Below are 25,684 nucleotides of genomic sequence, written 5' to 3'. Positions count from 1 at the left end.
CAGTGAGACCAGTCAGGGTTACGAGACGGGCACAGATCATCAACAGAAGCGGACGGTTTGTGCGGCTAACCGGGGCATCGGTCAAGGTCGTCGCCTCACCAGCGACTACGTTGACGATGAAGAATCGTCAGACTTCTGAATGTGTGTAAGTGACAGAGCGGGTCTATGCATAGGGAACATTGGCCAGTCGGTCCCGATGTGCGTTCTGCCACATGTTTACAATCAACCTGTACTATTTCAGCCAGTAGTATATACAATAGCGGTTTCTGAACAGGTCCCTCCCGAAACCCTAATACAAAACCGCTATTTTATATACTACTACGGACGAGCATGCAAATTTGGTTCAAACTGACCGAGGAGTTTTCGAGATGTCGACTTTTAACTGAGTATGGGGTCGGTCGGGAAAAGCCTAAAATGTCCAACGTTTTGTCGTAATTAAGTAGTAATTAATCTAATTATAAGAGTCTCGTTTTCACTAGGGAACACATTTTTTCAGCAACCATCAAACCCATTTTTCGACCCTGCACCAAAGTTGCTCGAACTTCCAGTAAATGCGATTCTTATAAGGGACTTCCCGTGGGCCCAGTTTAAAAATGGACCTGGTCCGAAACCGCTATTGTACATACAACTCAACCATTATTCGACCAAACAATAATAAAACATTGCTGCTGCTGTATTCAACTCAACCGATGACTTATCTCTTCCGTCTCTTGTGCACCATCCTGAACTACCATCTGAGAGTGTTCCCAACACACGCTCTTGGACAGAGACATAGATCTGCCAAGGTAATATTCCTGAGGTGCGATACCGGGAATCAGGTGAGGCGAGGCCGATCCTTGCTCCTGGTATGGCAGCGAGAGTTGGTCTCACACACACCACCACACATCAGTTGCAACTCAGCACAGCCAGGTGAGATGACCCCAGCTTCTCCATTAGCCGGTTGTCATCGACAGCTTTCTGAAAAGGGGCCCAGACCCATTACTACACCAGCAAGGCGCTCAACTCTTTCCATTACACAATCGAAATTGATGCTTATTTAACAACAGGCACTGAATAAGTTGAAAAGTAACACACCAGATGGCGCTGTGAACAATACCCTCTAGAAATATAATAAAATCCATACCGAAAATGTATTAATGTCGACATTTCAGGAGCGTCAAGGCGATAGCATTAATAACATCCTATATACGATTGGGTTATTAGTGAACGGAAAGTGTGCGCACAATGTCAGGGGCTTAAATGATAAAAGTAATACTAGTATTCGCGAACCCCCAAGGTCTGACAGCATGCTGAAACCTTGTCAACATCCAGGGCACCAGCAGACTATTGAGGGGTTCTATACACAAAGTAGATACTAAGGGTTTTTTTAAAATGAAATTTGCCTTTGTGTGTTTGAAGTTATTGTGTAGTTTCAACGATACTTATCTCCCCAACATATCACGAACACATACAAAGCCACCGTATCATCTGGTCACTTAGTGTGACATCTAAACTCCGCGGCGTGGATCAGGTGGCCAACATTGCGACTTAACGTGTCATCCTACCCTCGAGGCGTGGATCAGGTGGCCAACATGACTACTTAACGTGTCATCCTACCCTCGAGGCGTGGATCAGGTGGCCAACATGGTGACTTAACGTGTCATCCTACCCTCGAGGCGTGGATCAGGTGGCCAACATGGCGACTTGACGTGTCATCCTACCCTCGAGGCGTGGATCAGGTGGCCAACATGGCGACTTGACGTGTCATCCTACCCTCGAGGCGTGGATCAGGTGGCCAACATGGCGACTTGACGTGTCATCCTACCCTCGAGGCGTGGATCAGGTGGCCAACATGGTGACTTAACGTGTCATCAAACCCTCGAGGCGTGGATCAGGTGGCCAACATGGCGACTTACCGTGTCATCCTACCCTCGAGGCGTGGATCAGGTGGCCAACATGGCGACTTACCGTGTCATCCTACCCTCAAGGCGTGGATCAGGTGGCCAACATGGCGACTTACCGTGTCATCCTACCCTCGAGGCGTGGATCAGGTGGCCAACATGGCGACTTAACGTGTCATCCTACCCTCGAGGCGTGGATCAGGTGGCCAATATGGCGACTTAACGTGTCATCCTACCCTCAAGGCGTGGATCAGGTGGCCAACATGGTGACTAGATGTGTCATCCTACCCTCGAGGCGTGGATCAGGTGGCCAACATGGCGACTTAACGTGTCATCCTACCCTCGAGGCGTGGATCAGGTGGCCAACATGGTGACTAGATGTGTCATCCTACCCTCGAGGCGTGGATCAGGTGGCCAACATGACTACTTAACGTGTCATCCTACCCTCGAGGCGTGGATCAGGTGGCCAACATGGCGACTTAACGTGTCATCCTACCCTCGAGGCGTGGATCAGGTGGCCAACATGGCGACTTAACGTGTCATCCTACCCTCGAGGCGTGGATCAGGTGGCCAACATGGCGACTTGACGTGTCATCCTACCCTCAAGGCGTGGATCAGGTGGCCAACATGGCGACTTAACGTGTCATCCTACCCTCGAGGCGTGGATCAGGTGGCCAACATGGCGACTTAACGTGTCATCCTACCCTCGAGGCGTGGATCAGGTGGCCAACATGGTGACTAGATGTGTCATCTTACCCCCACGGCGAGGATCAGGTGGCCAACATGGCGACTTAACGTGTCATCCTACCCTCGAGGCGTGGATCAGGTGGCCAACATGGCGACTTAACGTGTCATCCTACCCTCGAGGCGTGGATCAGGTGGCCAACATGGCGACTTACCGTGTCATCCTACCCTCGAGGCGTGGATCAGGTGGCCAACATGGCGACTTAACGTGTCATCCTACCCTCGAGGCGTGGATCAGGTGGCCAACATGGCGACTTAACGTGTCATCCTACCCTCGAGGCGTGGATCAGGTGGCCAACATGGTGACTAGATGTGTCATCTTACCCCCACGGCGAGGATCAGGTGGCCAACATGGCGACTTACCGTGTCATCCTACCCTCGAGGCGTGGATCAGGTGGCCAACATTGCGACTTGACGTGTCATCCTACCCTCGAGGCGTGGATCAGGTGGCCAACATGGCGACTTAACGTGTCATCCTACCCTCGAGGCGTGGATCAGGTGGCCAACATGGCGACTTGACGTGTCATCCTACCCTCGAGGCGTGGATCAGGTGGCCAACATGGCGACTTACCGTGTCATCCTACCTTCGAGGCGTGGATCAGGTGGCCAACATGGCGACTTACCGTGTCATCCTACCCTCGAGGCGTGGATCAGGTGGCCAACATGGTGACTAGATGTGTCATCTTACCCCCACGTCGAGGATCGACTCTCATCGAGCCTTGTGATGACGTATTCTGGGAATGTCAAACTCACAAATGATTACATTATCTTTAGTAAAGCACTCTGTATTTTGTTTTCAGTAGAGGTATTTACTTTCAGAGTACATGAGTTTCGTTTAAACCAACGTCACAACACAACTGAGCTCAATACTAGCAACTCAAAGACTGTTAGGGGTAATGGGTACACATGTCAGACTTATTTGGTGAAAACTATAAAACCATAAAAAAGCCAAGGTTGTGTGACTTCAGTTATTGTGAGTGTATTGAGTACACTTAGTCCCATACTTTGTTTTAACGTTTACACCTTTTCAAAGGCAACCTGCTTGTTTGTTTCTATCTTTCTCTCATTGTTTGCTTGTTTGTTTGTTTGCTTGTTTGTTTGTTTGTTTGTTTGTTTGTTTGTTTGTTTGTTTGTTTGTTTGATTATATCCCAAAACTTGCACATCCCAAAACTTCCACATCCCAATACAACCACAAAAGGTTAAAACAACAACTACCCATCTTCCCTTGTTGGATAATAGGCTAGTTCATTAAGCTCATTAAGTGCACTGAAGTGAAACAGGAGATCCGGAGATCAGGAGATCAGGAAGTGTGTTGAACTGAAACATAGGGTATAATGACGGTAGAGTAGAGTAGAGTAGGAGAAGGAACAGGTAATTGGTAATCCAAAATGCATATAAATATGCATCATTTCAAGATGTTCAAAATACTTCATTTTGCTTCATTATCACGGCGGGGGTAGTTAAAATTGAGTTTGTATTGTCTCAGAAAGGAACGCAGCAGATCCATGAGAATGACTATTTGCACAATAGGCATGTTGAAAGTCATGAACACATTGGAAATGTTCAAATACAAAGTGAAAGGCAAGATGTACAACTGTAGACGAGTTTGTTAGAAATTCCACTGAACGTACCTACCCATCCTGCAGAAGATACCAGCAAAGTCAGATTCATCAGCAACATGAGGAAGAGAGCCCGAGAGGAGATCACTAAGATGCACACTTTGTATGATGATGAAGTGGCCCAGCAAGATGAAGAAGTCATCCATCACCTGCCTTCCTTCCAGTCGATGCACACTGCCCTCTACAGACACAGAAGAAAGACTTTACCCGCTCTTCCACGGACCAGGAGTGAAGCTAACCTTGAAGGAAAATTTACTGAGACACTAAATGGTAAACCGTTCCTGCCCTTCATTGATGGTGACGACGACAAGATTATTGCCTTTTCCACACTACAGCAGCCCGAGGTCCTTCAGGCTGCTGAGACATTGTTCATGGACGGTACACTTACAGCTTGCCCTGATGTTTGAGAACAAGTGTACATTATACATGCAAGGTCTGGGTCATTGTCATATCCTCTTGTGTTTGCTCTCCTGCCTGATCGCCGCCGAGCGACCTGCGCAAGACTCTTCAGGTGCATCAAGACAGAAGTACAACAGAGACTGAAGCGGCCACTTGCTCCGACAACAATACAGAGTGACTTTGAAATAGAGTGTGTACAATCAACCAGAAAAGTTGTTGTTATAAGCTGTGGAAGTTTTGGGAGGATACCGTTTGTTTCAATTAGGAAACATAAAAACCTTTCTTGACCAACTCGTGTTATTCCAGGGCAAAGTCTTCGTGAAGGTGACAGAAAGGGGTGACGAATGATGCTCAAAGGAGCATTTGCTCGTGTAAACGGGGAGATACAAACTTGTGTTCGTAAATTGACGTCATAGTCTACTATGACGTCACAACGCCAAAACTACATTACGTCATGAAAAGTGTCAAAAACGTTATCAGTCAGTGCTTCATTTAAGATCTTTCTGAATGAAACAGTATTACACTTGTGAGTATGCCTAATATTGTTTACGCGAAATGCGCATTGTGTTACCAAGAATGAAATGGATTATCTGTTTGTTAATTTATCTCTTTCTCCAAATCAGTTAGTCGGGAACTTCGTCAATTCGTCAATCGAATGTATTTTGAACGTCTAAACTGACTGACTTTTGTATGTTTACTGGAATACTATTTCAGCAGGTATCTACCAATATCTGTCACCTGTGTTTGCATGTGCATGCGCGTGCGTGTGTGTATGTATGTGTGTGTGTGTGTTTGCGTTTGTTTTTGTTTGCGTGTGTGCGTGTGCATGCGTTCGCGGATGTGTACCTGTTTGCCTGTCTTCAAGTATTTGTTTGTTTGTTTGTTTATTTATTTATTTGGGCCTCTATTTTAGATACACATGCCAGACATGTCAGCGTCGAACGACGGTTCCCGTGACTTTGCCCCGTGGTCAAGGTGTCCGTCGTCGAGCAGCAACCCGAAACGTTCTTACACTGCCGTAGTCTCCGACTATGAGGTGGAAGCCATGAGTCTAACTGCTACTGTTTGCCGTACAGTCAACGGGCGCATGCGCAAAAGCTATAGGAAGCAGGCAGGGAAACAAAATTCCCTTGATTACCGCAACTGCATGAAGGCGAACGACGCGTTCTTTATCAAAACTGGACACCAGCGATTTTATGGATCGTCATTGGCGTTTTCACATGACCTTTCCTTGACCCCAACGCCATTATGTCCAGACGTCGACGCTCACAACACACTCGTCCACGACTACGACCTCCCATTAGCCTGTCCTACCTGCTGGAGTGCGCAAAGAAACAGACAGCCACCTCATTCTAAGGTCAAGGTCGAGAAGAAGAAGGCTAAAAAATCGCCTATGTGCAAATGAATACGTGGAAATGCTTGATTCCTCTGCTGATGGCGTATATATTTCAATAACACGATATGTGAAAGGAACGTGATTAAAACACCTAAGACAGTTTCAGACCCTATTTGACCTTGTATTGTGCACCTGGGTACTGCAGGTCGACGAATTAGAGCAATCAGCTGTACACAGTTACGGCCCTTACTCGTGCCAGAATCTGTTATTTGCAATTCCATATTTAGGATGAATGTGTTTATTTCTGTCAATACCATACCCGTGCCCAGGGAGATTGACCAGAGGGGTAAACACCCAAATCCTGCTGTCCTTCAGTCGCACACTCAAATCAACCTGACCGTTTGTGATATGACAATGATACTCTATGCGGCGTACAGCCAGCTCGCCTACTCATGTCACACCTCTTACTGTGAGTATGATGTTGTCTCCTAAAAAAAGTCCTCAAAGGACGAGCAGAGTGGCGAATGAAAATTTGACCTCGGCCGTAAAGGAATAAATTTAAAGACGAGTTGAATAAAGAATTGCATTTTATAAAGTAACTACGATCCTCTGATCTCAAATGGACTGTTTCACAGAAAACACAGAACCGTTGATAAATGAATAGCACTCCCGTGCACACACGTAGCAGCTGTATGCAATCGGCTAAAACTCTACGTGCCAATGAACTGAATGATTTAATATTCCCTATGAAATAAACTATACTATTCCTGACAATGCCTCCACAACATTCAAGTCACAGAATTGTAATGGCATTGATCTCGACGACCTGTTGCCTCAACGGTACAGGATCAATAATGAATTGGTTTTGAATATTATTTTACCACCGTTCTTTGAGGTGTGTGTGTGTGCGTGCGTGCGTGCGTGCGTGTGTGTGTGGAGAATTCGGGGAGAGTGATAGAAGAGAATTTATGCAGTTTGTATTTATGCCATACACATGTCGTAGAGTGAAGTCTGAAACCCACGAGCTACCCACAGACCTTCCATATAAACGGTGCCCAAATCATCAAAACTGAATTCACGTATACCTAAAAACAGAACACAAATCACCAAAATAGGAACATAAACGGCGAGGAGAGACGATCAGGCTTTAGCCAATACCGTCTGTGACAATGAAAAGCATTCACATAAGTGTGTAGCTTACTACTATAGAGCGTTGATGCGCTTCGTCTCGGTATCAAATTTTGAAGTTGTGACGATAAACATTGTTGACATTGCAGACCTCCCAAAATGCAGGTAAAATAGCACACTAGTTTGTTGGGCCATGTTGGACACCCCTAATTACGGAATGACCTGGTCCACACTTTGATGGCCATGGAGAACAACAGGGGCTAAGTGGACATCCTTGACGAACACCAGTGGAGTTCACATCTCATTAAACCGAAAGGTATCTTCCTCTAAGACAGACGTCCTAAAAGACAGACCCCTTAAAACAACACATTTTATAGTTGGTTGCATAAGGCTTGTTTAAGCTGTACCCTTGTGACAATAATGGTATATGCCCAGATAGGAAGAACGTGAGTTGGGTTCATCTACCCAAGTTGCAACGGAACCTAAATTTATTCACTCAAGCTGCAAACACATATACAAGAAGTATATTAATGCTATTTACATTTATACAATATGAAAATTATACACAAATGCTATGATAGGTACAATGTATATCGAGCAAGTTACATAGTAATTTATTCAAGTCATTTCTTAAATAAAGCCATAATCATATAACCCAAAAACGAACGATTTCTTGCAGTTCCTAGGTCATTGGTTCTAGCGGTTCTAGCAGGATATTCATTTTACAATATTTGATCCAATATGATAATACTTCTGAACATTTTCTCTTTCTGCTTCTAGTTTGGGACTAATGCCATAAGTGGTTGCTTTGGAAAAGGTTTCAATTTTTGACATCCATGTTTGTTGATAAATATCCTTTATTTTACTTTTAATGTAGCTGTTTTAAACCAAAATGTACTTATAAAATTTGGGGATTTATAGCGATACTTTGCAGTGACTCATTAGTTAAATAGGGGTGGAGAGGTATCTTCCCATAACGAAGTCCTCCCAAAACGTAGACGTGATCCTTTATTTCATCAGTATCAATTTAGTCAATATTTAAAAGTTTAAAAACTGTATACATCTAAGCGACCTAATATATGACCTTGTAAATGTAACTGATGAACTGTCTTATGATATAACAGCTGCAGAAATTATGTCTGCAATATACAATGCTAAACTGAAAAAGTTACCAGGAGACGACGATATCCCAACAGACTTTTAAAGGAAAACTAAGGAGAACGTCAGGCAGGCTGACTTGGTTGACACATGTCATCGGTTCATAACTTCGCAGATTGATGCTCGTGCTGTTTATCACTGGATTGTCTGGAACAGACTCGATTCTTTACAGACTGCCGTCATGTAGCTGGAATATTGAAGAGTGCGGCGTAAAACACTCACTCACCCACATGGGTACGATATGTGAAGCCCATTTCTGGTGTCCCCTGCCGTGATGTTGCTGGATACTGCTAAAGCTATGCTCACTCTCATACATACATCACAAAAACAGATACGTTTTTTTGTCGGTCTAGATGTTTGTCCAACTCTCTGCAAACAGGTGAGAAGCAGGTTAGGACTAAATACCTTACAGGTGTCACTGTCAGTTCCCAGGTTGATCCTGATAACGTTAAGTTCATGTAGCACAGCTGTACATGGCGAGGTATCACAATCCCTTTGAAGCGCTCGTTAAATCTCCATACACTGAATATTTTCAGACAAAGTATGGCGTGACGCAATATTGAAGTAAGTTTCTCCCTGTGACAAAAGCAGATTTAAGGAAATAGTAATACCTGTTTCCCTCAAGTTTCGTGTTATAAACAGACAGACAGTAAAACCCCATTAGTCCCTAAATACATATAACAGCATGACCAAAAATAATGTGTAAAGATTGATGCTCGTCAAGTTTTACTGTGCTTGTGCTTGCTGCACGTTTCACTGACAAGACACCCTAATACACTAATGATGTTATATTTGTTGGGTCTTCCTAACACTTTCTCGGTGCAGATTCTAGAACTTTTGGGGGCATTGTAGTCTCACTAGGAGCATTGAAAGCGACCCCATCCACTCGGCCACCGCGGCTCCTACAAAACAAATACATCTACACCAAGCACGTTATGTACTCCTCTGACAAGTGGAATAATGATAGAATCAGATGAGGAAATGAACTTAGTCCATAGTAGTCTCCTGTAGTCCTGATGTCTAAATCAGACCAATAATCACGGCTAATGCCGTTGTCAAATCTAGAACATACAATGGTCCACGGCGTCTCCCCAATAACAGATGGGCACGTTGACTCACATACTAGTGTGCGTCTCTTGTATCTATCTGACTGGTTGCCATCCTAGCATGTGTTTGTCACGTGGTTTAGCGGCGTGGAATATACACTAAGTCTGCCACCAGAGAAGGCAAGCAGGTCAAGCTTGATTTAACAAGATATAAGTACATATTCAGTAAACGCATAGCAGCTTTATGACACATCTTATCTATACAGTGTGGTCAAAATGCATCGTAGGCACATATACATTTATAAAAACAACCATCCATAAACACATGCACACACGTCCGTACGTGCCTGCTTGAGTGCGTCATCACACACACACACACACACACACACACACACACACACACACACACACACACACGCACGCACACACACACGCACACACAAACATGCACACATACATACATACACACATACATACATACATACATATGCATACACACATTCATACATACGTATACACGCACACACGCACGGACGCCCGCGCACACACACACACACACACACACACACACACATACATACATAATCAATATGTAGATTATGCAACTGCAACTTAGTTGGGGACGAATTCCTTTATCTTTTTAAATGTATGTCACTTGATTCTTGCAGAAAATCATTCATCCCCGTAAAATATCACAGTTGGGCCAATTTATCATCTCTTAGCAAGGTTATGTCGCCTGCCAACTTTAAACTTACCAAAGGTTTATCGCTTTTCTTTTCTCACTTGCATGAATTGTTACGTAACTGACTCATCATCATGGCGCAGTTTATATTTATATTGTTCATATTGTATATTCTTTGCTCTTGTACCACCAATGGTGGTTTTGTTGAAGTTGAAGTACATACATACATACATACATACATACATACATACATACATACATACATACATACATACATACATACATACATACATACATACATACATACATACATACATACATACATGAACTTCTTGAACTTCTTGTCTTGTTGCAGCTCCTATTTCGACATGGAGGGTTACGTTACCGTTGTCTGATGAGATTTAGCCCTGTATTTGTATTCACTATAGTCTTTACGTATCTCTGGGTATCGATCTGGGTTGAATCTCGACAGGAGGTGTACAGGTAATCAGACACCTCAGTCATGGCTGAAGCATAAATATCGTTTTATTGATTCAGACAAACCTACGGTGCACACTTCGCTGAACTGGACTACCCCTAGTGCTATTCACACCTCACAGAGTGTGTAGTGGGAGTAACTGCATTGGCCTATATACCACTTTGGTTACAATTCAGACATTGTCTCCAGAAGTATTATCCTTCGAACAAGCTTAGATACCAGTGAAGATCCGGGTAGAATTGGTCTTCTTCAAGCGATACTTATAACAGGCGGGGTAGAGAGGTTAGGATCGCTGTCATCAAATCCCAGATGCGTATATCGATGCTTATAGTGTTGATCACTGGATTGACTGGTCCGTAACTCGGCGTCACAAACAGCTGCCAAGTCACGTGAGCTGGAATATTGCTGAAATCAACGGACCAACTAACTCGAAGAACGTAACTTGGGTATTGAGAAAGATATGACACCGAATGTCACCTTCATATGGTAAGGCATCTATTGTATGAGTGTGAGAGAGACATTTGATTCACATGTATGTTACGAGTACTTAAGGAACACCTATGTCTTGGCCTTCGAAATCATCGCCTATATCTTTTTAGAACCGGTCTTGGTGGGGATATTGTTTGCTGTTTGAATTGATCTATTTTTTATGTTTGAATATGATGGATGACAATTCTCCTGCAGTTCCTGCACACTTCAGATGCGTGAAAACAGAGACTTAATGACAGCGTTACAAAAACACAATTAGTGGCCACTTTGACGATAATTCAATACTTTGGACTTTGGGCTGTGTATGATATTGATTGCTACAGGGGAAGTATTCCCAGTGAACGACTATGTAAATATGTGTGGAAATGGTCGATCTTAATTTGAAGCTGAATGTCATGCATTGCTTGTATGTGAACGTCATTAAGCACTAGGAGGTAGGGCGGCGTGGTAAGCTTAAAGCGTTCGCTCGTCTCGTTGAAGATCCGGGATCTGACGTCTCCGCCGTGATACTGCTGAAATATTTCTAAAAGCGACGTAAAACTAAACTCATTCACTCAACTTAATGCTGTATCCTTAATCAATGTTGCAATGAGCCAGTTTTGCACCATCCAAAACTGGTTCCCACAGAAGATCTCGCTTGTATGAGATCAAGCGATATCTACATTGTGAATGTTTGTGTCTGTCTGTCTGTCTGTGTCTGTGTGGCTGTCTGTTTGTATGTGTGATTTCAGTCCCACATACATTACACTAGTGATACCAAACCTTGCTCTAAGACATTTCTGTCATAGAATGAAATCTGTCTCTAATTGTCTGTATTTGAAAGAGGTATGATAAAACTTTCATGAGGATTATTTCCTGAACTGCTCTGAACTCTTCATCAACAGTCAATAAGAAGGATTAACGGGTGTAAGTGAACGTATAGAGTTACTCCCTGATCGGAAGTATAGCTACTTTTCTGCTTATATCAAAACAATTACAGTCTAGGGTCATTAGCACCGAGATGTCTTTGTGAAACTGTTCCCAGCCAGAATATAATAGCGATAAACGACACGTACGTCACGCTCTAGACAGCACGAGTTCATCGTATTGTAGTTCATTTTAAAGTAGGTTGTGCGACTATATATAACAGCAATACACGATAAGTACATGTTCTTCATTCAGGTGATGCATCCATAAAGATTGTCCTTACAGCCAATTTCAGTGGAAGCCCCTCAGAGATGTTAACATCACGCTCTATAAGCCATTTAGCACACACACACCACCCCTTTGTCCTCAAATTTTCTTATGTGACCATTGAAGCTCGGATGAAAATGAAGTGCAAGTGTGCACCCCCACCCCCTTTTCTCAATAGTGTGCATCCCTCCTTTCTCAAGAAGTTCTATTCGCCCCTGGAGATCATTGGCATGTTTCAAAGTAGGCCATGCGACCAATCAATGAATCATGACTTGGGTCTGTAGGGTGAGTGCATGAGTGACGAAGACTATCCTCCAGTTATATCACAGTTTATCTGGGCCACCCATTACGCATTGACGGGTCAAGGGGTAAGTAAATTTTTATCAGTGATGGGGTGGTTTCTGTTAAGGTCACAGGAACACAAGGATTTTGTTCCCCAAGTAAATCAATGATCAATATTGTGAAGATTTGTCCTGGCGAAAGGACTTGAAACTCGGGATGAGACAATGATGGATATTGTGGACATTGGTTGAAGGGCTGTAACCGTCGATGCTGAACAGGCGACGTTCTGATTTGAAGCTCTCATAAAATCTCTTCCCGTTGACCTTGACATCTGGTAACGCTATCAAACATTATTTGTAAACTTGGTTTTGATTGTTTCTGTCAGAACGTCGTACCTAAATGCGGCGCAGTGATGATTCAACATAATATACTATGCTGGCCTCTGGAACTCTGGGTAGGGTTATGTGTTGTATCAGGGTTTTAAAGTGAACTACATATAACAAAAATCAAATTTCGTATGGGAAATAGACGCAGCCTTAGTTTCATCAGAACACTTTGGACGCAAATTAGTCTTCCCAAATCAGATTTAGAACTCTCAAGGTGAGATTTGCTCGTAGTGACACTGAAACATGTAAAAAGCTGATTTAAACATGTCAGTGACAAGAGCGAATCCTTTAAGGGAGATAGCAAAGTATATATCAGGGCTCCAAATAATCTTTCAACACGCACGCTTTATTCTTTCAAGATACGAGTGCTAGGAAAAGTTAAGAATACACTTAGAGTATTGAATGGAATTTAATGGCGTGTAAGTTATCATATATGCACAACATTGCTACTCTTGTGTAAACAGGTCAATAAACAATATAGCAACACTGTTTCAGTTAAATACGTCCGCATATGATTCTAAGACCGCACACCATTGTTGTGGTGCATATTTGCTACTTTTTCTGATATTTCCCTACCATGTCGTGCATATTTCTCATCCGTACATACGCCGATTCGGCCCTTACCTGGAGCCTTGGTCTGTATAATCTCTGGCATGCGAGTTCCTGCTGTGTTTCTTTCTGCTTTAACGTCGACCCCCTCTGCCATTGTTTTGAACAATAGAAACAAAAAAATATTTTTTAAAATTATTAGCGCCATACCGCCATGTGGACGGACGAACTTGCTATGACCGAGAGAAGTCGAAGGGAGGCAACAGTGCACGAATACCAGTCAGTGAGTAAGTTTGGTTTTACGCCGCTTTTAGCAATATTCCAGCAATATCACGGCGGGGAACACCTGAAATGGGCTTCACACATTGTACCCATGTGAGGAATCGAACCCGGTTTTCGGGGTGACGAGACAACTCCTAACTACCAGGTTTCCCCACCGCCCCCTGTACGAATAACACATATCTCTGGTTTACTTAAATCGATTTGAAACATCTGTCGCACAGGCGAGCACAGACATATTCAGCAAATAGTCTCTTCACCCCCATCGGAACGATGATGTTAAAATCAGAATTGCTGACATTGAAATACTAGAAAAAAAGGAATGAAAAGGTGTCAGATTGCAGACAACATGTGGATAGCCCTCCAAACATGATCAGTGAGATGATGAAGGGAATAAGCTACTCCATCATGTGCCAGTAGCACAACCACAAATGATGTGTTCTAGTTCGAGGTCCTCACCTGTATGAGGGATCGCATTATCTGTTCAATGGACACAGACTGTAGGTTGATACAGGATTGGTCCCTACACTCAGGCTGCACAAGGGCAAGAAAATATTGTTCGTGCGGGTGATTTCCATTGTTGAGTTGCACACAGCGCGGGTAACAGTGTCACACAAGAGCATAGCAGCAGTGTTGTTGGTATAGATTTGCCGTAGTTCTTAAACAGGTCTTGTGATGTGTATCAGGTGAAATGGTTGACCAGGGAAAACATGACAAGTCTGTTACACGCTCATAGGCAGACAGGCAGACATAGTTTATTCAAGTGTCGCATGTATGTAGACAAGTACGGAATGTATGTAGAGAGTACGGAAACACAAACTACAATTCTGATTGAAATTGTCAACACCACCCTCAGGACGTATAGTTTTGTGAACTGTGCTAAAACAGTAAAGTCGGACAGGTCAGTGACAGCGATCGGGCTGTTGACGTGGTGAGGTCAATATTTGGTTGGTGCAACCATATGAATTGGCTCTGTTGCATCTGGTGCAGCCAATACCGTGTGATAAGATCCTCTACTCATCGGCAAATCTAATGTCAGTGCTCTGTTCGGAGAGGAACATATTTCATCGAAAACTAATGAAGAATGATTGTGGATGATAAACAGAATCTCACCCAAGTGTCTACTGATATCAAATATATATCAACACGAGTTGATAAGTAACAAATATCCGAGGCTTGCCAGGGACACCACAAATGGGCTTCACACATTGTGCCCATGTAGGGAATCGAACCCGGGTCTTCGGCGTGACGAGCGAACGCTTTAACCACTAGGCTGCCCCACCGCCCCATTGTCAAAGAGCCATATACCGGTCTACTACACAAATGGCAATACACGATACTGCGAATGTCATCTGTAAATAGGGTGGTGTATTGGCGTATAAAGTGTGTTGCAATATACTGCACAATACTGGTATTGTATTGTGGATTTGTATTGCGCTTTGTCCATACTTGCATAGCATGTTCAAATGAAAGCATGGCGGAAAAGATAATATTTGACTGAGGAGGCAGAGTACGTTTCCGTATTATGCAATGCGATACGTATATAAAACATTGGCAGTTTGACAATGACTGTAAATAATTGTACACCTAGGCCCTGTTTTCTGTATATAAATAGACAAAATAAAAACAAATGATATGGTTCTGATATCAATCTCAAAAACAGGTTGTACAGTAACTTAAAGCAGAAAGATTCTGAAATATTTTCTTCCCCTAAATACCGGTTCTCAGAAAAATATCACAGTACTTTTTGAAAACCAGGTATATATAGGTAAAATAGTGTAGTCCAATCTGTAACAATCCATTCAAAATTCTAATTCCATATTGGTACTATTCTTCACGTTCGGCGTGGTGGGGTAGCCTAGTAGTATAGGCGCTGGTTCAATTTCCCAAAACTTGTGAAGTCCATTCTTACGTCTCCTTCGTTTGTAATGTTGCGTAATGCTGTCTGTTTTCGTCCTGTGATTTTCTTTATCGTGTCGTGTTTGCCGAGAGGCTACAAATGTAGGCAACGCCCCGAATGACTCATGCAAATAAATGATATCTCATAATGTTATTTGCTCCGGGAGGTGAGGATGAGGCGAAAACTTTATAATAGCAGCCGATACTGTGTTGTGAGAAAATTGTTTGACATGACAATATCGCGGCGAATACACGATATTTTTCAAAAATAAAATCTGTCAGTCTGTTAATTTTTTGGATTTTATTTTCATGCTCTACTCAAAGTTACGATCTTGTTTCTAAGAGGAAATGAAGTTTTTACTCAGTTTCATAAAAATAAAAACAATATCTGAAAGGATTAAATATGTCCAGCCAAGAATAGATTGAATGAGTGGATCGTTACTTTCAGAGCCCAAGTGGTTAAAGCGTTCGCTCGTCGCACCGAATCTCGTGGTTTGATTCCCCCATTGGATACAATATGTGAAGCCCATTTCTGGTGTCCCCGCTAAACTAAACTATCTACTGGCTATCCCACCGCCATCGTAAAAGAACTTGGTATGAAGCAAACAAACATGCAGCAAAGCAGTGTGATGTAATTACCAAATGGCTTTAAAAAGTTTATAAATTCATACCTATCAATACAAAGTTATTTCATTGCCAGTATTAAGTGATGACCACCTCCGGTACCCGTTTTCTTATAACCAGCGATGTACTGTTAGATAACAGACAAAAGTTAGCGTCCCTGTTATACGTAAAAAGGAAGAGACACCGGAAAATTTTCTAAATCCCTGGATTAGAACATAGTGGGAAGGTCCATCAGGCTCTCGTACCCTGTAGTACCTTCCAGACCGTTGTCTAAATACAACAGTGAAGACACTCTCTCCGCTCACACCCCCTACTGTACAATGTCATACTCTTGGAGTGAGTAAGATGTCCTTTTACGTAGCTGTTAGCAATATTCCAGCAATATCACGGCGGACGTTGGATACCAGAAACGCATTTCACACAATATAGCCACGTGGGGAATCGAACCCTGGTCTTCGGTGCCGACCCAACGACTTAATCACTAGACTACCCCAACGCCCTTAAACACTTGGAACATTATCACGCCATGAATTACACTGAGTGACTTCTGTTTCCTTTACAAGGACAGACCTGCCTACTCTCACGCCTTTGGCTTTAGACTCACGGTTTTTAAGCATTTGTCACGCTCTCACGGCAGACATTGATAATCTCACGCTTTTAAAAAAAATGTAAAAAGATTGTATTTTCCAACATTTATGTTCTTATTTTTCCTCAGCATGGTAATTTTAAAGCACTTTTAGGGTGTTAAAAACACTACTTTTCTTCAGCTTCAGCCCTGGACCCGGCGGGGGCCTGCAGCCCCTGGCCCCGGCTTCTCAAGCTTTTTTTCTTTGGGGGGTTGGAAGCTCTGCAAGGAAGAGATGGAAATGCTATCTTCCACTCGCTAGTATTTGTTTCTTGAAGCATTATTTATCAATTAAGGACCAGAGTGAGTGAGTGAGTGAGTGAGTGAGTGAGTTAAGTTTTAGCAATATTCCAGCTATATGACGGCGGTCTGTAAATAATCGAGTCTGGACCAGACAATCCAGTGACCAACAACATGAGCATCGATCTGTGCAATTGGGAACCGATGACATGTGTCAACCAAGTCAGCAAGTCTGACCACCTGTTTGCGTTAGTCGTCTCTTACGACAAGCACAGTCGCCTTTCAAATTTAGAGATATTATAATTTCGTTACATACCTCTGATTTTCCAACACAGCCTGTTTATCTCCTAATACTATCATGACTTCCGTAAACACTTGATTTTGATTGGTTAATCAAAGTAATTCAGAGGTATATAATAGCATTATATACCTCTGATTTTCCAAAGCATTATGTATGTCTTTAAAATCTGAATAACGCGGTTATGGTAGAATGGGGTAAACTTACTGTGTTGGAAAATCAGAGGTATATAACGAAATTATAATAGCTCTAAATTTGGTATTGTATTTATCTCCTAGTTACAGTGGAAGCTGTCTAAACCGGCACTCGTCGGACTAAAGAAATAGTCCGGTGTAGACAGCATGCTTGGACCCTAATTTCAGTTACGTCAGGTATATGTGACTTTTTATGACCATTCTTTTTATGGTCCTTCAGGACCCTTGATGGCCGTGAAGGTAGAATAGTGCTTTATTTCATTAAGTTTCATGAACAGATGCAATGCCTTTCTCAAACAGCTTTGGGTATATGTGGAGCGGAAGCGGTTTCACCTGCACCTAATACGGACTAGAATAGATTGTCAAGCGGCGGGGTAACCTACCTAATGGTGAATGCGTTCACCTTTCACACAGAAGGCGGTGGGTCATGTCACTTGTTCTGAAGTCCCGTCTTTGAAACAGGTATTCTGAAAATCGAAGTATTATTTTTCCGAACACAAAACATAAGACACAGTTTTAAGTGTGCCTCCTTTGATGACGAAAATAATCAAAACGATAATGATGCTAGAATCATCCCCCCATCTCTATTGCTTTATATTTTAATCTGTTAATCTAAAATAACAACAATAATTAAAACATTTCATTGTTAGGAAAACCGGAAGGGTAACATAGTAATGTTTACTATAGGGATGTAAAAAGTACTTTATAAAGGTAAAAGTGAGTACATGAATTCGTGTACATGTATACAACTGTATGTATGTAATGATAGCCAGGGGCGTTTCTTCGCGACCCACTGTCTTTGTTGTAAACTGAGCCACTGGCAATTGTGTTAATGGCGCAGCTTGTGTCGGGAATGATAAGTCGGGAATGATAAGTGGTCCCTCCCCTTCGTCAAAGACGATGTTTGTTGAATCCTTTTTGTTTTGGGATTAATATCTAGCGACAAAAGCGATAGGTCAACAAAAGAACATCTACATATTCGTAAGGTCACGCGGTTGCGTATTATGTGTGTCGAGTCACACCTCTTAGACGTAAGTAACGATGATAGCGAGACGGGCCTTGCGAAATTAGGGATAGAGAGAAGAGACCAAAGTTCAAAGGAAGTGGAACTGGCCTCGCTTTCACGCTCCGAAAACAAATATGGCTGCTGCCTCAGAAAAGAAGGAAGGACGATAAGATATTGTCTTGGTTGTCAGTTGGAAAATGTAACCCCTGGATTGGAAAACGAGCAGGTTCGTGTCTGAGTTTCTGTTTGTTAAAAATGCGGTCGAGTTTTGATGTATTGCATGAAACAACCGCCGCCTCAGCGATGGCCGGCAGTTGCGCGATTCTCCCTCACCGAGATGAACATTTATCGCTAGGCCTAATGATATCAAACTAACGTCTTCACGAAGATCAGGGCACACAATACTATTTTGGATGAGGTCGTGTTTTTGACTGTGTTGAAATATATCAATAGTGGATGTGGGGCCTGAATGTGCAGATATGAAGGGGACAGATAATATTCTTACCTCACACCCCATGAGTGTCTATAACACAGCCTAGTGATTTCTGTCAAATTCAAGTGAGGATGTCAGGGCTACAGGCAGCCACATGGCTAGGACCTCCAACACAGCGTCGATCTTACGAAAACAACGTATTCACGTTTGATAAATAATCAAGAACCGTATAAGTTCAGGCGACGATTCTCCTCCATTAAGCTTCTGTCCCAATAACGGGGACTGACGGGCGACAAGAATTCCTTTTGTGAACCCCTACTATGTCAGATGATAAACACAACATGCCTATCTGTTGTCTGCGAAATTTTGTTTAATCAACTTCCTTACGTGATATTGTTAGTACGGCAGAAATGTCAGTTGTTTGGTCACAATGTATAATTATGGTAAAGTGAAGATAGTATGTGTTTGTACCTGACATTTAAGTTTTAAAAGCTCAGTGAAAGAATTATGAGGTCCTTGTCATAATTATAGCCTGCTGTTTATATAATACTGAACCTGCAACTCCTAAACTTTCAACACTGCCAAAAGTCAGTGGGTTATATGGACTGTGGGTGCTATCATTCTTTGACTGGCATACCAAATATCTATAGTAAGCCAAAGTCACTGTGTTCTTTAATCTGATTGCTCGAAAAGGGTATTCAATTCTGAAATTGCAATATGGCTTGCTATGTAATAATGCACACAGTTATCGCACACAATTGTATTGTTGTTTCATCAGGAGTAGTGACGTCATTCAAATTATCTTGTGACATAACGTTGGAATAATGTTTCAAATGAGCACTGCCAGATGCTACCATGCGAAGGGCCGGCTGATGACACTTCACTTCTGAACCCGTACACGATGTCACTGAAAGCAGACAGAAAAATGCATGTGGACCTTTTGATTACTTTTCTGTTTTTAGTGATAACAACAACGTGTTGGCCAATTTACAGGTGTTATTGGGTATTTGAAGTATTAAAATGTTGTATTTGAAATATCTGGCTAGCACAGTCAGTTCTAAATTAATTCCAGTGCTTCAAATACTCAATAACACCCAGAAATTGACGAATACATGACATTTATCTCATAGCCATTTGTCATGTTAGGTGTACGCTATACAGACAGTGTGTAAATTTTACCAGCAGTGCATGCCAAAATGACATTCTTGAAATGTTTCTGTTGCTTGCCATATGACAAACCATGACGTAATTAAATCACTCAGAATGTTTCATCACTTTCAATATGCTACTTGTGATCTCAAGGGTTGGTAGGTTTGTTGTTTAGTGCCACACTCAGCAATATTCCTGCCATATTGTGATTGACTGTGAATAACTGAATCTGGACCAGACGATCCAGTGATCAGCATCTTGAGCATTAGTCTGCTCCTGGTGCCATGTCTGTTACCTTGGTCAGTGGTCAGATGTATTTGTTGCCATTTCTTTGTTCAGTTTTAAGATAGATTAGAAGCTTTATGATCATGATGAGGTAATCCAGTATTTGACCATACTGGCAGCACAAAGATTATGCAAGTTAATCATATGGAATGCAACTGAACGATTATAAGTGGAAATGAGACTCAAATACAGGACCCCAATACCTCAAAACCAGTCTGTGTGTGCTGCATTTTTTAAGCAGTTCTTGTTGGTTGTATGGGAATATTTTGCGCTGATTATGTCAGTTTTGAGCCTATGAGATTCCCGTTCTTCCCACGTTTCCATTCCATGAATTCCACAATTTTTTCCATGTCAGAATCTAGACTACTTTGTCAATAATATAAACATCAACATCATATAAATAGTATCATCATTTATGTCTTAGTGGTTCCAGATCTATAAATAATTAAAGCCATATCTCTGATTGGACACAGCTGTTGAGAGCTGGACATAAAAGAGATTAGGAAAATCTTACTGGGAGTGGGACACAGAGGTCTAGGCACCTGACAGTTCTTTCACAGTCATGCTAGGCTTGCCACTGTGGGTGTCATTGTATCAATATATAATATTGATTCCTCAGTGCTCAGCAATGAAATCATGTTATTTATACAATATTAGATTAACCAGGGTCTACAGGGTTCCTCCTAATTTCTTGACACTAACGCCAGTATTTCTTCTTATTTACAATCAGTCGATGTGTTGCGTATACAGAGGTTTGGTTAGCTTAATTAAGACAGATCAGCATATGTGTGTTTGTGTTGCAATGTGCACTGAAGAGGTTTTAGTAATCATTGTGTTACAAAAAAATACAAGGTTAAAGTGAAAAGGTGATTACATTTCGATTAAATCAACAAATTCACACACAGAGTTTTGAAACTGCGACCTTCCTGTTCTGTGTAGTCACGCCACTGTGGATGGACAGTAGGGAAGAATGTTGATGTTATTAGAAAATGCAGTTTTTCCCAAATGTAAAAAACTGGGAGTGTTGTCAGTTTTGGACTTTCACACCTTTAAACAAATTCTTTCGGTAGAGTAGTAAAAGCAATGATCATAACAGGAGGAGGTCACTGAGGTTTTGAAGTATTTGTATTTATACATGTAAAGTAAGTTCCAGTTCACCAGAACGCCCTTGTTTGTCATGAAGGCATTATAGTACCACTCCTAGTCAGAGATTCAGAGATTCTGCTTTGCCAGAATATTTTATCATGTTCATCATTTTATATTGATTTATGAAGACAATTTGTCACCAGATCAACAAAATCAAATATTTCATATTTAACCTTGACAATATTGACAACCATTATTGTCTAAACGATGTATTTTACAGTAAGGGGCAATGGTCTTGCCTACTGGTTAAAGCGTACATTTGTCATGCAGCGGACCTAGGTCTGATTCCTCACATTGGTTTAATGTCTAAAGCCCATTTCTGATGTACACGGCCCAATATTTCCAATAGCAGTGTAATACCTCACACACTCACTCACTTCACGTTATATTAAATTAAATTATGAACTTTTACAAGAACGTGACGACTAATATCAAGAAGTGAAGTATTATATACATGGATAATTATGTATGAATGATTGAAGTTGAACTGTGTAATATTACCAATACTTTGAAATCCTCAGCTGTAGCTTCACTTATCATGGTGTTACATTCGTATTAAGATTCTCTCACTATGACCTTATACTGATCATGAAATTTAAAGACAATATTTCACTCCACACTCTTCTAAAATAAATAACACATTTTTCTCAATAATACTAATTATCAACCCTCAGGCAATAGTATGTTTTTAGATTGCAATATTAGATTAAAAAGTTCAAATGAATTAATGCACTGTTTCATTAAATCAACTCTCGCGTCCTCTACTGGCCAAACATTGTTTCAAGCGAACCCAGTGGAGTTATGTCCCTTGGTGTGTTCTCTACGAGCATCCTATGAACAACTTTTGACTGAAACCAGTTTGGCAAACACCAACAACACTGCATGCAACAGTTTTTGATGGATAGAACAATTGTTTACATTCCATAAATGGCAAGTGTTCTCTGTTTGCCTCGATGTTTCAATTATCGATTTCAAGCATGTCTTAAAGCATAACAAGTCTTTTACTGCATCAGTAGGAAACTAAAATTAGTGCATAGATTACATAATTTCTGCCAAAATATTATCTAAAATATGTGAAATTGTGCCTTTAAACAACAATTACCACTACCCTTCATGTCAGACCACACTAAATAATGTTGCTGTTAGGGACCCCACCTAAATACTGTTCAGTCTCAGGACTATTTTAATTGTGTTAATTGTACTCAGTTGCCTATTTGAATTGAACAAGCATCTGTGTGAACTTCCAACAGGAGTCAGCAGCAGTTACTGTAAGTAAGTTAAGACTAAATTGAAGGCCCATTGTCACCTAGCAGCACATGGTGTAAGACTTGCTTGTGTACTCTCTGTACAGCACAAATGGTGCAGATATATCAATATCTGGCTGTACCAGCTAGTCTCACAGAAAAAGGCTTACTTTGTGATGATTATTGTAATTCCAGTACTTACTATTGATGTATAGTTTTACCGTTAGGAATTTGTATTACTGTGAAAAATGTATGTGAGATAGGTTGACAATGCATGGTAACAGGAAAAGGATGTATTTTGTGGAAAAGCTCTCTTGGAACATATGTAATTAACAGACATAGTAATTAAGAGTCATACTGATATGCATCACTGCATCCTTGGGAGAAATTAAATCATGTTGTGCATCAGTTCACTGAAAGTTGGACTCCTCATCTACTAGACATGTTTCAGATGTTACAGACATGAAATATGTCTCAGGTCTGCCTTCCAAACATTGCTTGAAGTACATGCTTATATACAATGTATTACCTGTCTAGATTGTACAGGTGTGGTTTTATTATTGTTCCAGCAATATCACAGTGGGCAGTATAAGAAATGAGGAACTGAACCCGAGTTTTGGGCATGAATTTATATTGTTTGTTTGTTATGTTGTTTAACTCAACAATATTACAGCAACGTCATGGCAGCGGATCACCAGAAATGGGCTTCAAACATTGCAAAAACAAGGAAGGGAACTAAGGCTTGTTCAGGATAAGAGATTCATTTTGTTTAGAATTTAATGGAACTGTTTCAATGTTTGTGAAGTTTTGATGAATGAGTGAGTAGAGATTTTTCACTGCTTTCTTGCAATATTTCAGCAATAGCGGGGACACCAAAAATGGTCTTCACACATGTTGCCCATGTGGGGAATTGAACTGAGGTCTTCAGGTTGACGAGCAAACTCTTTTATCACCAGGCTACCCTACTGCCTCTTGTTTTTAGGTGATCAGTTAAGTCCAGTAACGATCTGTTCCCATGAATATCAGGAAGTCAGATAAGATAGGAACGATTGCAATGTGATTCTATGCCTCTACTTCTCGACACAAGTTACCGTGATCACACTAGGTATTCCTGATTGCCTAATCAGCATCATCAGGCTTTGTCTTCACGGCTTGTGTTAGAAAACCATTTTAATGGATCTGCATGACACTTGAAAATGAACTTGCTGGAATTAAACTAACAGTGCAGATGAAATCCAGCACAGAACAGGATTACCTTCGTGCTAGCCTTACTTGTAATCAGCAGGACATGTTGACAGGTGTAACACCATTAGTGAAAGGTATGACAGGGGCAAAAAGTCATTATTTGTATTTGTATTGTAAACAGGATATTATGAATATATATATATCAAAACATTTAGGTCCCAGAGCCAGATGAAGCATGTTTATTTACAGACAACCCACACTGAAGCACTTTACAGAAATCATTAAAGGATATGAGTATCTCCTTTGTAAAGAAAGACTTAAATGTAGGTATACATTGTGTGTTTATAATGTTTTTTGCATGTCTGCACATGATAAGCTTTAGTCTTATTTTCTCATCAGTTTTCAAAAGAAATAGGTGAATAAATATTATCTTGCTCAAGTCAGTTGGAAATTTGATAACTCTAATCAGATCCATTTTTTGTATGTGTCATCATGCTTGAGGGACTATCAGCTTATGGTGTCTCACACTGTCAATGGATTCCACATAACTAGATTGGTTGCTGTCAGCTGTTATAGAGCGTCTTTTCGGCTGACAGATCCATCTAATACTGGTATGGTTTGGGTTACTTAATGAGTCAGTAGTTCAAGCTCAGGTCTACTGCTAACCTCAAACCTGTCCTCATGCTAGAAGTGTAAACTGCAAAGCCTCAAGATTATGATCCCATTGTAACAATGTGTAGATAGAACACAGGTCCCAAGTCATCCATGAACTACAAGGTTATGATCCCATTGTAACAGTGTGTAGATAGAACACAGGTCCCAAGTCATCTGTGAACTACAAGGTTATGATCCCATTGTAACAATGTGTAGATAGAACACAGGTCCCAAGTCATATGTGAACTACAAGGTTATGATCCCATTGTAACAATGTGTAGATAGAACACAGGTCCCAAGTCATCTGTGAACTACAAGGTTATGATCCCATTGTAACAGTGTGTAGATAGAACACAGGTCCCAAGTCATCTGTGAACTACAAGGTTATGATCCCATTGTAACAGTGTGTAGATAGAACACAGGTCCCAAGTCATCTGTGAACTACAAGGTTATGATCCCATTGTAACAGTGTGTAGATAGAACACAGGTCCCAAGTCATCTGTGAACTACAAGGTTATGATCCCATTGTAACAATGTGTAGATAGAACACAGGTCCCAAGTCATCTGTGAACTACAAGGTTATGATCCCATTGTAACAGTGTGTAGATAGAACACAGGTCCCAAGTCATCTGTGAACTACAAGGTTATGATCCCATTGTAACAGTGTGTAGATAGAACACAGGTCCCAAGTCATCTGTGAACTACAAGGTTATGATCCCATTGTAACAGTGTGTAGATAGAACACAGGTCCCAAGTCATCTGTGAACTACAAGGTTATGATCCCATTGTAACAGTGTGTAGATAGAACACAGGTCCCAAGTCATCTGTGAACTACAAGGTTATGATCCCCTTGTAACAATGTGTAGATAGAACACAGGTCCCAAGTCATCTGTGAACTACAAGGTTATGATCCCATTGTAACAGTGTGTAGATAGAACACAGGTCCCAAGTCATCTGTGAACTACAAGGTTATGATCCCATTGTAACAGTGTGTAGATAGAACACAGGTCCCAAGTCATCCATGAACTACAAGGTTATGATCCCATTGTAACAGTGTGTAGATAGAACACAGG

General features: G+C 41.5%; 2 protein-coding genes and 1 pseudogene across 3 annotated transcripts in view; all 3 read left to right on the top strand.

Moving 5' to 3' along the window:
• The first annotated feature begins 4,336 nt into the window (after positions 1-4,336).
• LOC137265107 (uncharacterized) lies at positions 4,337-4,991 on the top strand (annotated as a pseudogene).
• A 580-nt stretch (positions 4,992-5,571) lies between these two features.
• On the top strand, positions 5,572-6,048 carry LOC137265300 (uncharacterized). The gene has a single exon (XM_067800660.1). The coding sequence runs from the start codon at positions 5,572-5,574 to the stop codon at positions 6,046-6,048; it is 477 nt and encodes a 158-aa protein (XP_067656761.1).
• A 12,589-nt stretch (positions 6,049-18,637) lies between these two features.
• The window catches only part of LOC137265498 (alpha-1,6-mannosyl-glycoprotein 2-beta-N-acetylglucosaminyltransferase-like), an 83,821-nt gene continuing 76,774 nt past the window's right edge, over positions 18,638-25,684 (top strand). For both annotated transcript variants that reach the window (XR_010954933.1, XM_067800913.1), the window contains exon 1: positions 18,638-18,741. The gene's annotated coding sequence lies outside the window, so the exon portion shown is untranslated. The remainder of the gene's footprint in view (positions 18,742-25,684) is intronic.

Source organism: Haliotis asinina, chromosome 15, assembly GCF_037392515.1.
Source record: "Haliotis asinina isolate JCU_RB_2024 chromosome 15, JCU_Hal_asi_v2, whole genome shotgun sequence".
NCBI classification, from domain to species: Eukaryota; Metazoa; Mollusca; class Gastropoda; order Lepetellida; family Haliotidae; genus Haliotis; species Haliotis asinina.
The sequence above is the reverse complement of the archived record's forward strand: the minus strand, read 5'-3'. Positions and strand labels throughout refer to the sequence as shown.